Source organism: Desmodus rotundus, chromosome 9 (assembly GCF_022682495.2).
Source record: "Desmodus rotundus isolate HL8 chromosome 9, HLdesRot8A.1, whole genome shotgun sequence".
NCBI classification, from domain to species: Eukaryota; Metazoa; Chordata; class Mammalia; order Chiroptera; family Phyllostomidae; genus Desmodus; species Desmodus rotundus.
In genome coordinates this window covers 81,210,781-81,222,952 of record NC_071395.1, presented here as the reverse complement: position 1 = coordinate 81,222,952, position 12,172 = coordinate 81,210,781, and the positions used below count along the sequence as shown (strand labels likewise).

General features: G+C 38.1%; 1 protein-coding gene and 1 non-coding gene across 3 annotated transcripts in view; one reads left to right on the top strand and one right to left on the bottom strand.

Annotated features, from left to right (window-relative positions):
* Positions 1 to 10,861, bottom strand: part of ATAD5 (ATPase family AAA domain containing 5) — a 41,738-nt gene extending 30,877 nt beyond the window's left edge. The window contains exons 1-4 of one of the 2 annotated variants that reach the window (XM_045199146.3): positions 10,421 to 10,861; positions 8,831 to 8,944; positions 4,543 to 6,440; positions 3,787 to 3,895 (exon numbers count right to left, since the gene is read on the bottom strand). In XM_045199146.3, coding sequence (XP_045055081.2) covers positions 3,787 to 3,895; positions 4,543 to 6,197 — 1,764 coding nt within the window. In that variant the 5' untranslated portion in view covers positions 6,198 to 6,440; positions 8,831 to 8,944; positions 10,421 to 10,861. The remainder of the gene's footprint in view (positions 1 to 3,786; positions 3,896 to 4,542; positions 6,441 to 8,830; positions 8,945 to 10,420) is intronic. The other variant, XM_045199145.3, reaches the window with a different exon arrangement.
* On the top strand, positions 6,687 to 6,765 carry TRNAC-GCA (transfer RNA cysteine (anticodon GCA)). Its single transcript has one exon. It is a non-coding gene; the product is annotated as a tRNA-Cys (tRNA).
* Positions 10,862 to 12,172: the final 1,311 nt, after the last annotated feature.

The window sequence follows — 12,172 nt, the reverse complement described above, 5'->3', positions numbered from 1 at the left end:
GCAGGCCAATGAACTTTATGGTCAGTTATTATTCAAAATAATCCACCTAAATTTAAAGTAACAACTCAATCACTGAAACAAACTGTTACACAAAAAGAGATATGTTTTAGTGAATGTTGAAAAAAATATATATGTTGGCAAGTAATTTGGCTATCACTTGAAACCTGTGTTTTTTTAATAGTTATTTTTCTGATAATTTTTCAAAGTTCATATTTATAGGAAAAAGAAAATTAAAATCAACCATAATTTTATCAACTCAAAAATAATTTCTGGCACCCTCCTTTCTGACCTAGCCACCTATGCTCTCAGCTGTTATGTGGTTGCTCCTGACTACATCTGGAGTCTCAGTCCTCTACTACCTCCCTATTCATCAGCTCTGCTTCCCCACGCAGCTTAGGTTCCACAGCACAGCACTTCAACCACTCTTAAGAATGTGTTTGCCTCCTTTGGCCTCATTGGCTTCTTCCATGACTACCTGCGGAAAAACCCAACTCGGCATCAATCTAATTATCCTTCTCCCTCTTGTCTAAACTTAGGCAAATAATCTCACCTGTGCATTCACTACTCAACACTTACCAAGACTGATAAAAATCAAGGGACACTGCAATTCACATCTCACTAAACTTCTTTGCTGAATTTGACAATATTGACCACTCCCTCCATGAAATGCTTGCATAACATCAAATTCTCCAGCCTGTTCTACCAGTTCTGGCACTCTGTCCATGTTTTCTTCTGTTCAATCCTTAAAGACTGTGGAGTTTCCCCAGTGTTGTCTTTGGACAGCTTCTCTTTTCACCAAATACACTCTACCTGTATCATCTCATCCATTTGCAGAGTTTCAGTTACATCAATATGCTAATGATTCCTTCAGCTTTCCCTCTGGCTCAAATCTCTGCTGAGATTTAGGACTACAGATCCAACTGCTAATTATATTAGGGGTGTCAAACTCATTTTTTACCGGGGCCACATCAGCCTCCCAACCTCCCGGTTGTCTTCAAACGGCCAAATGTAATTTTAGGACTGTATAAATGTAACGACTCCTTAACAGCTAAGCGAGAGCTCAGTGCTGCTGCCAGGTAGAAACAAGGTGGAGGGCCGGACTCAGCCCGTGGGCCTTGCGTTTGCCACCTGTGTTGTAGATGGTTCTACTTGGATATCCCACAGGTACCTAGAATCCAGTTTTTCCAAATCCAAATTCTTCATCTTCCTTCCACATCTAGCTGTCCTCCTATCTCAGTGAAATGCAACACTCAAAAGCCCAAGCCAGAACCCTGGGTATTATGCTCCACTTCTTCCTCTCTTTCACATTCAGTCCATCAAGTCTCCTAAATTGTCCTCCCTAAATAACCACCACCCACTTTTCACTACTGTCATTCAAAACACAACCACATCTCAAGTGGACAACTTCAAAAGCTCTTAAGTCAACTCCCCGCTTCAAGTCTTACCTGCTTTGATTATTTTCCACACTGCAGTGACAGTGACTTTTCTAAAACTCAAATCTGACGTTAGTCCCCCTACTTAAAAAGAAGACCAAATTCCTTAATAACTCAGACCCTGCTTCTCACTCCCTAAAATAATGCTCTCTTGCTTCCAGGGCCTTTACATACACCATTCCCTATGTTTAGAGAACAATTTCTACCCTTTAGGTACCTGTTTATCATCTCTGGGAAGTTAGGCATCCCATCTACATGCTTTCAGAGCACTCAGTATTCACTTTACTATAAATCTTATCACACACATTCAATTGCAGGTTTATCTGCCTGAATTCGCTGTAAGATTTTTAGCTCCATGGCAGTTTAGTCATGGGCATCTTGTTTCGAGCTGTCTCCCCAAGACCGAGCATATAGGTTTGCATTAAATATTTACTGCATGAAAAAATGAAGCCAGAGCCATTATGAAAGCCATTCTGTAAATATTTGTTGCAAGAGCTGTTAGGAATATGGAGCTCTTAGGAAAACCAGTCTACTCTCAGTCTCATAAAATATGAAATATCTCTCCCTGAAAGTAACTAAGATTTTCTCCTAGAGGCAGTAAACAAGCCTGGCTAAGGCTTTGAAAAACAAGGCCATGTGGTAAGAGGTTCACTGACAGATTAATAGTGTGAGATAAAATAACTGATTAAGTAAATTCAGATAAGGGCTCCAATTTGGAACAATAAATTTTGAGATTTATCTTGCTGGAAACTTTGTTAGTGAATCACAATCCTAAGCAGAACATGGCACAAACAAGGTAGGTATTTTTAAAATAAAAGTTGAAGTTACCCTTTAGAATTAAATTAGGTAGAATAAAATATGCCGGATAAAGTTCACCTCAGAGACGTTCAACCTTTAGCTGTGGTGAAATCAGCTAGACTCTAGAGTGCTTTCCAGTAGGCTAAGAACCATCTTTCTAACTACTTACAGTTGTATGACTCTGGGAAAGTCACTCTCAGAGACACATAGAAATTACATATTTCCTTACCCAATTAACTACAAGTTCATTAATCTGTAAAGCAGGGTTAGCCCTGGCTGGTGTGGCTCAGTGGATTGAGCAGCAGCATGTGAACCAAAGGGTCGCTGGTTTGATTCACAGTCAGGGCACTTGCCTGGGTTGCAGGCCACGCCCCCAGTAGGGGGCGCGTAAGAGGCAGCCACACGTTGATGTTTCTCTTTCTCCCTCCCTTACCCTTTCTCTAAATATAAATAAAATAAAATAAACCAGTGTTAAATAGTTACTTTATGAGATTAATGATATGAGTACTAAGCATAGTACCAGGAATGTGATAAGCAGTCCAAAAAATAATTAAAAAAAAAAAAAAAGAGAAATACCAATTTTCTGTAGCAGTAGTATTCACCCAAGGATTATATCAGAATCACCTTGGTAGCTTCTTTGAAAACACACATACCTATACCTACTCACCCTGGAGAGAATCCAATTCTCTATTGAGGCAAGCAGCTTATTTTGCAAAAGAAGCTAAACTATTCTTACATATTATCCTACCTCTCCTTTTAGAGCAGTGGTTTTCGACTGACCGTGATTTTTCTTCCCTTCCAGGGAATTTTTGGCAACGTCTGGAGATATTTTGAGTCCCAAATAGGAAAGCCGGGATGCTACTGGCATCTTATGGGTAAAGACCAGGATTACTGCTAAACACCCTATAATGCACAGGATTATCCTCCTCAAGAAAGAATTAGCCAGTCCAAAATGTCAATAGTACCATGCTTGACAGACCCTGCTTTTTAGCCTCTAATTTACAGAAATAAACCAAACATTCAGTCATGACCTAAAAGTAGCCTTAGGGAAAGTAATTGCAATGTAACTCTCACCAACAAAACTCAGAAAAAGTAAATTAGACCCTGCCCTTATCAACTGCTTTCACCTCACAACAATATATCTCTTTTTTAAAGATTTTATTTGTTTTCGGAGGGGGAGGGAGGGAGACAGAGAGGAAGAGAAACATCAGTTGCTTGCCTCTCCCACGCCCCAGCCCCCAGCTCAGGACCTCGTCTGCAACCCAGGCATGTGTCCTGACAGGGAATCGAACCAGCGACCTTTTGCTTTGCAGGAGGATGCCCGACTCATTGAGCCACACCAGTCAGGGCTCACAATGATATCTTGATGTCTTAATAAATTAACTAGAAGAATAGAATAATAGCAAAAAAATATTATAGAGTTGTAGTTAACATATAACCAATCTATGAAATATGTGAATCTTCATATCGTGTATTTCTTCCAATAGAAGTAGTTATTGTTATTTTTAAAAGAATAGAATATCACTTACAGGACTCCTTAATATTTAAAAAGTACCTTTTTAGTTTGAGAGGTAAAATTTCCGTCAGTTGCTTCAGATTTCTTGGATCTTTTCTTAGATTTCTTCTTAGATTTTTGGGGAGTACTAATTCTGGTAAATTTCATTCTGAAAAAAAAAGATATTCAGAAAGTTTCATGACTATCATGTGTAACAATTTTAATCAAATACAGAAAAGAACCAACTACAGCTCCAATTTCAGGACAGTTCTAAAACAGAAAAAAACCCAAAAACACCACATTCGTTTCAAATTACTAATTCAAAAGTAAGTGAAATTCAATATTAAACTCATAATATAAATTATTTATTTTAGAAATCATAAGCTTTACAGAAAATTAGCCCCTACGACCACTCTTATATTAGCCAGAATCAGTATGCAAATATAGACCTCCCAGTGCATGGTCCAGTTTGCCCAAGAAACAAAATTCTATTGATTCATTTTTCATCTCATTTGTTAAATGCACAGAATTCATATTTCAAACATATTTCATCCAGCAACTGTTATGAGTTTAGAACTCATCTAAAATGTATCTAGAGAACTCATCTAAAATGTATCTAGAATTCTTCTGAAATCATGACTGACTTTATTAAATGTGGAAAATCAACATTTCTGAATCCCTGGTTTTTTTCCTTATAAAGCAGTTATGCTCTGGAAAAAAAATAATACTCACTAATGCAGAAAGTATTTTCCTTCCCAGCTAACAGTATATGCAGAATACTCAAAACTTTAGAACAAAAACAAAGCTTTACCTTACCTAATAGGACTCTCGGAATCAGAGGATACTGTTATCAGTTCTGCTGTATACAAGTCATGCTTTTCTGTGAAGTGGGCTGCTTTGGGAGTGGAAGCCTTCACTGGACTATCTTGTACATCTCCAGAATCTGTATCTCTGATGATGATTGTCGTAGGTGTCCTACTACCACTTGCAGATCTTCTGGTTGACTTGGGTGTAGAAACATTTACCAAGCAGTCTTCAGCTTCAGCTGCAGGATGTATAACCTTATCCTTAACTGGTGTGCTCGTTTTTCTTGAAGACTTGTTACGGAGAGAAAAAATCTTTAGAGGGTCATCATTTGCTGTATCTTCACAAATAAGACTTTCACTATTAAATAATGGGCTGTTTTTGAAACCTTCTCTTTTCTTTTGTCTTAAACTCATTCTAAGCCTATTTTTATTTTGTTTATCTCTAAAGGACAAAGTTGTTTCTTTCTTTTGAGTATTTCCCTCTCTATTTTCACCGAGAGTAGCACCAGTATCTAACACTTTCTTATTCTTTTTCTTCAGCTTTTTACATCTCTCCTTAGGAAAACTTTCTTTATTACTGTGTGACTGTGAATTGCCATTATTTGAAACCATTTGGATATTGGGATTTTCCATGATTTTTTTTGAATTATTGTCTCTTCCTTCCTCACTTGAAGATTTCTCATTGAGCTCTTTCTGCTTATCAGAAGACTTTCTGGCTCCATTTTTAAGTGCATCTGATGCCGGCTGCCTAAATGCTTTCATAAATTGTTGTCTTTCTTCTAGAGTACATTTTGATTTCACAGCTTCAGAACTTCCAGCTTCCAATACTGCCAATTCTAGTTCTTCTTCCTGTATTACAACGTTAGATTTTCTTTTCTGAATCGTCTGTTCATTCTCAGGATCAGAAAGACTATTTTCCATCTCCAACTGCTTTTGTTTCAAGAAAATTGAGGGTATTTTCCCTATCTTTTTGGGGGGAATAGGGTGAACTTGTGCAAGAACGGTAACCGTCTTAAAGCGTACCTGTTGGGAGACTTCACAGATCTCTGTATTGCTTTTACAACCACTTTTGACTCTATCATCAACAGTTTTGCAAGGAATACAAATTGACATTGTAGAGTCTGGTATCTGTTCCACTTTATTTTCCTTGTGACTTTTTAAAAATTCCTCATATGAGACAGTTATTGTACTACCAGTTAACTGGGTTGTTTCAGTTATATTATTTGCAGTACTCCCAATTTCATTAAGTAGGGAAGGCATTATCTGTTTATTATCTTTACCATCTTTTTTAAGGAAATTTAGTTCTTCTGCCAAGGATAACCTTTCAGATAGGTCTATTACCTCTCGGAGCTTCCTCTTCCTCAATTTTTTACAACCATTTTCTGTGGTCCCTTGTTTAGGATTTACTTTCTTAGAACTTTTTTTCGAGCTCATAGTGCTTGACTGGTTTTTGATATCTTGAATACTTTCTGCATGTATTTCTACATGTTTCTTGTAGAGTGAAACAGAAGTGCTACTCTCCACAAAATCATGATTTAAACTAGAGTCTTCTTTGCTATCATCACTACTAATTTCAATCGGAGATTCATTTTCAGTTTTAATGTTATTTAGTTGAGATACATTAACTCTTTTTCTTCTGCTCTTAAACTCCGTATTTGAGAACATTTCCAAAGGTATTTTACAGTCTTTGCCAACGTCAGCAGGCAGTGGTGCAGATGACTTTATTTTGTACTCTTTTGCTGATTGAGTCTTCTCGTTTGCAGGTAAAGTCTTTCTAAAATAATCCAGAATATTACTGGATTTTGGTTGAGAGAAAACCCTGTCTTCGGTCTTCCCTATTGGTGATAAATATCTTGTAATTGTTTCACAGGAAGATCTGTCATCATCTTTCCTTCGCTTTTTGCATGCCTATCAATTAAAAAAAAGGTTTATTTCAGGCAAAATAATACAAAACCTACATTTTAAACATGGATCTAGTATTTTACATAATTAGATAAAAGAGGAAGACTCCCTAAGGTGACAAACATGATCTATCAGAAAGAAAAAGAGCTTCGAAGTTAAACCTAATTCAAAGCAGAACATCACATCGAGTAATACATTTACTATATATATATATATATATATATATGTAATAATATTTCAATAAAAAGTCTAGCCCTGACTGGTGTGGCTCAGTTGGTTGGGCATCAGTCTGCAAAGCAGAAGGTCACAGGTTCAATTCCTGGTCAGGGCACATGCCTAGGCTGTGGGTTCGGTCCCAGTTAGGGCATGTGCTAGAGGCAGCCAATCGATGTTTCTCTCACACGCAGATGTTTCTCTCCCTCACCTTCTCCCTCACCGCCCACTCTCTAAAAATAAATATCTTTTTATTTATTAAATAAAAAATCTTGTTTATTTATTAAATAAACAAATATCTTTTTAAAAAAAGTTTCAAGGCCACTATGTTTAGGTACAAATGTGTTAGTTTCTGTTGACCTCTGTTTATTCTATAGCCTTTGAACAGTACCACCCATGTCACAGAATTTGCAATGAACATGCTACATAAAAGTATGTGAAGTCTGATATGTGGTAGGAACTCTACAAATATTCTGTTCCACTTTTACTTTTTTAATTAAAAATAAACAAAATTTCTATTTCTAAGAAATAGACACATAATGAACAAACTTAGGATCCCAAAATTTACTAATCAAGTAAAAATTGTGATGAAGGACATTAACCATGAATAAAACTTTCCAGTGCTTTAATTTGCTATTAAAAGTTACTGCCTACCTCCTACATTATTTATTACCCTCATAATATCAACATGACTATAATGCTAAAAAATTGTATCTTTGTTGGTCATAAATTAGTAACTTACATAATAGAAAAAGCTTATTGGTTACAAAAAGCTCCATCAGTCTTTTCTTTGATTTTAACTTCCCTTGGTTCATTTGTTAGAATAAATTTGCCAGAATAACTAGGAAATTATTTAAAAGATAAATAATGAATGGGGACATTAAATGCCTATTAAATTAAAACACATTACACAGCTATCATGATTAAATGCATAGTACCAATGTACAAAGGCAAACAACTTAATGAAATGGATTAGAAAACCAGAAAAAGACTTAAGTGTATATTTGAGAACTTGGTATATGATAACAGTAGCATTCAAGTTAGTGGGCAAAGAAGCAGTAAATGGTACTGGGACAAATTTCTCACCATTTGGATAAACATGAGACAAAATAAATTATAGACAAGTTAAAATTTCATGTGAAGATTAAATGGTAAGCGTATTAGAAGAAAATGCCAATGGACTGTATTATTGTTACCCTGAGACAGTATCAGTGGCACAATATCTGACTCCAGAATGAAGCAGATCTAAGTTCTAGTGCTGGCTCTGACATCTACTAGTGCGGGACCTTAAGCAAATTATTTTTAACGTTTTTAATTAACTTAAATTACTTTTAATTAATTTTTAACCTTCTCCCACCTGTAGAATAGAGTTTATTAGTACCTTATCACAGGGTAGATGTTAAGTAAAATAATGTGTATAAGGCCCTTACCCTTAAAATACTAAACAATATCATTATCATGAAATAGAAGCAGGGTGCCAAAAGCAGAAGCTGTAATAAAAAGACTGATTAGCCCTGGCTGGTGTAGCTCAGTGGATTGAGCGCAGGCCTGTGAACCAAAGGGCTGCTAGTTTGATTCCCAGTCAGGGCACATGCCTGGGTTGCAGGCCAGATTCCCACTAAGGGACACATGAGAGGCAACCACACACTGATGTTTCTCTCTCTCTCTTTCTCCCTCCCTTCCCTTCTCTCTAAAAATAAATAAATAAAATCTTTAAAAGAAATTGATTAAACTGATCACACAAAAATCAAAAACTATATAATCCTTCTTCACACTGAGACAAGCTGAGCAACTCCCTAGATTTAACAATTATGAACATAACAACAGTTACTGACTAGACAAAAGTTACTTGATTCTAAAAAATAAGAAAGTACAGCATAGGGAATGCAGTCAGTAACAGTGTAGTAACTATGTACGGTACCAAGTGGGCATGGAAATATCAGGGGTATCACTTCATAAAGTATACTATTGTCTAACTACTATGCTCTACACTTGAAACTAATATGAAATAATATTAATGTAAACTATAACTAAAAAATAAAAATTACAAAATAAAAATAAAAAGTAGGAAACAGCCCCAGTTACGCCCTGGCCAGGTGGATCAACTGGTTGAAGCTTCGGCCCAGACACCAAAAAGCTGCAGTTTGGATTCTCCGGGTGGGATTCTCCATCAGGGCACCTACCTAGGCTGCAGGTTGGATACCCGGTCTGGGGCTTGTATGGGAGGCAACGGATTGATGTTTCTCATTTCTCACATCGATGTCTTTCTCTCTCTCTTTCTCCCTTCCTCTCTCTCTCTAAAATCAATAAAACATATATCCTCAGCTGAGGGGTTTATTTTTTAAACTTTTTTAAAAGAAAGAGCCCCAGTTAAATAAATGAACATACATCTTGGCTCACTTCAAGGACACTGGTATGCATATTTCATTTACAATGCTAGCTTGAGATGAAAAGGTTTAAAAATGCCCTGGCAGGGTGGCTTAGCGTCCATCGGAAAAACCAAGGCTGTAGGTTGTATCTGCAGTCAGGGCACATACAAGAAGCAACCGATGAATGCATGAATGGGTGAAATAACAAATGATGTTTCTCTCTTTCTCACCCTGCCTCTCTCTTTAAAAATCAATCAATTTTTTTTTAAAAAAGAAATGAATATCATCATTAGTTTCTTTCCCATTATATTGTCCACCACTGTACTGTTACTAAATAGTATTTCATAAAAATCTTGTCCTGTTTGAAATATATTTATCTAATTTACTAATTAATTTTTTTAATGAGTCACCCATGCAACTAAATACTTATTAATCATCTACAATGTTTCAGGTCTTTGATCTAGCATAGTCAAGTTGGTCCAAAGGTTGTGGGTTATTGTTAAGCTGATCTAGCAGAGTCAATGGCTCACACCACTTTATAACTCCCCTATGCTCTAGAAAAATACATGTTGTACATTTAAAAATGTGAAAATCTAAGAACTTGTGTGCTAATATTAAAATATAATTAATTTTAATTATTGAAAAACATTACCACTGTACTTAGAAGAAACCAATGCTGAATATTTTTGTGAATGGATTAAACTTCTTGGATTGTGAATAATTGTGCTTCCTTTTGTATGGTGAGTAATTGTGCTTGAAATGAAAAAAGAAAGAAAAAGCTCAAAAATATAGTGACAGTCTACTCTAACATGCTACGCCACTACTTCAAGGCATTAGAATCTCTTTTCAAGGACAGCTTAGAGTATTTCACTGAAATTTAGTGCATTTCACTGATGGTACACAAGAGAGTAACAGTATGTCATGTGAGGACTCCTGACTGCTCTCTATCAGGCCCTAGAACCACTAACGTTTTTAAGTTCCTTGTTTGATTCCTGTAGTGACATTCTTAGTGGCGTTCCTAGAACAGATAGATGGATGGACTAGTTGAACTTAAAGATCCTTTTCGACGCTGAAGTTCTACAATACCCTATCACAAACTGAGACTTAACCCTGGAATGTCCCATGACATTTCACAAGTCCAAAACATCAAGTTCCGCCAACATTTCAGGTTCTAGGAACTGGTCGAGTTAATCTGAAATCCTAACTTACCTGATCCCGCAAACATCTCACAATACCAGTGTTGGTCAGGAACTACGACTTTAAAAAATGACACACTCCAGCTATTGTTCCACACAATGTCACAACTGTGGGGTCTCACCATGTCCCTCCTTTCCCCTCAAGGATCCAAAGTCGTGATCATCTTTAACCCACCCTGAACAGAGGGAGGGAGATGCTCAAGCTCACCTCAATCTCGTAGTCCTTCACTGCAGTGGGAGCAGCTGCCGCCGCCGCCGCCATGGCCAGGACCCCCACCATGCTCCCTGCTTCCCGGAATCCCGGCTCCTAGGACCTTGTATGGACCAGCCTGGCATGCCTGGAGGCCATGGAGGCGGCTGGCTCCCGTAGGAACTAGGAGCTGGAATGCTGGGTCCGTCTCCGACTCCCCGCCGCCCACCCGCCCAGAACGGTCGCGGCGGCTGGGCCCGGCTCAGCCGAGTCGAACGCGGGAAGAGACGGTGAAAAAAGGCGGGCAACCAGGACCCTAGGTCGCGGCCAGTAAGCCGCGTGGTTCCCCAGGACCAGGCACTTTAGGCTTGACTTTCGGGACTGGGACCCCGGCGGGGACAGCAAGCCGAACGCAAATCGGACCGGCAGGCTTCGGAGGGACTTCTTGTCAATTGGGTTTTCGCGCCCTCCGGAGCGGAGGGGGCGGAGCTTAGGATTGTTTCGGGAGGCTGCAAGGACGGTGAGACGAGAGGACCAAACTACGTCTCTGGCGAACCAGGAGGAGGCGAAATTCTCATATTGTAGAATTTAAAACTGGCGGGGACTTTGGAGATTCGAAATTCTCACGCCTAAATCGCGGATGAAGACCTAATTTGACTAACGCCCGTTAGTGTCAGAATTAAATCCCTAGACTTTTGACGCCCCAGGCTGGCCTCTATTTAAAAGTAGAAGTTTGAACAATACAGAAAACAAAATAACAGTTGTTTAAAATTTCTCCCATACGGAATAAAATGTTATTTTGGCAAGAGTCCCACTTCGAAATACGCCCATTCGGTGTCCGACATTTACACTTTTTAGGCATTTCGTCCTGTGGATTTCGTCCTCGCGAGCAGCGTCGACTCAGCTGTTTTTGCCTGTTTTCTTATCGCAGAGTACCAGTAGTTTACTGGCTCGTGGTGATAGTAATCCCATAATTCACTTGCATTGTTTTCACGGATTTTCAAAGCTTTTGTCTTTGTTTTTACATCAAAGTCGAGGTTCCATAAATAGAGTATGTTTATTTTGTCCGCATAGTTTTAACTGCACAGTAGGTAAGAACTGAAACTAGACAGGTAAAAGGACAAATCAAATAATAACAAGAAGCCACCGTGTTAGGTCGGGTAATGCAAAGTGATACTGACAATTTTGTTCATTTGATGGTATTTGATATTGCCTTGACAACATAAAGGGTACACATTTCTCCGCTGAAATTTGGGTAATTACTTTTTCTTTGAAAATCATTAGCCCTGAATGTTTTTTCAGGAAGGGACACTGCACTAAGTATTTACTGTTGTTGTTTTGCTTTTTTTTTTTTTTTAAATAACTCATGTAGTGTAAGAACACTGCCCGAGGAGAATGATGAGGAAGAGAAGTAGGAGGGGGAAGTGTAAGGAGGAGGAGGAAGACGGTGTAAGGAGGAGTAAAGGGAGGAGAAATAAATTTAAAAATTACAAAGAAAGCTGAAAGGATCCTTGACATTCACACCCAAACTCGGTCTTTTCCTCTTGGCCCCAGTGATAACCACCAATATTACCTCTTTAGTGGATAGCATTGCAGCCCTTTTTATGCTTTACATACATATTTGCACGCACAAAAAACTTTGGTTTTGTTTTTGTTGACATAAAAAGCTATACTGTAAATGTCACTCAGCAACTTGCTTTTTTTCCCTCATCATTCATTTCAAGAGTTATATGTAGATCTGATTAGTTCCCTTTCATTTCTGAGCATTCC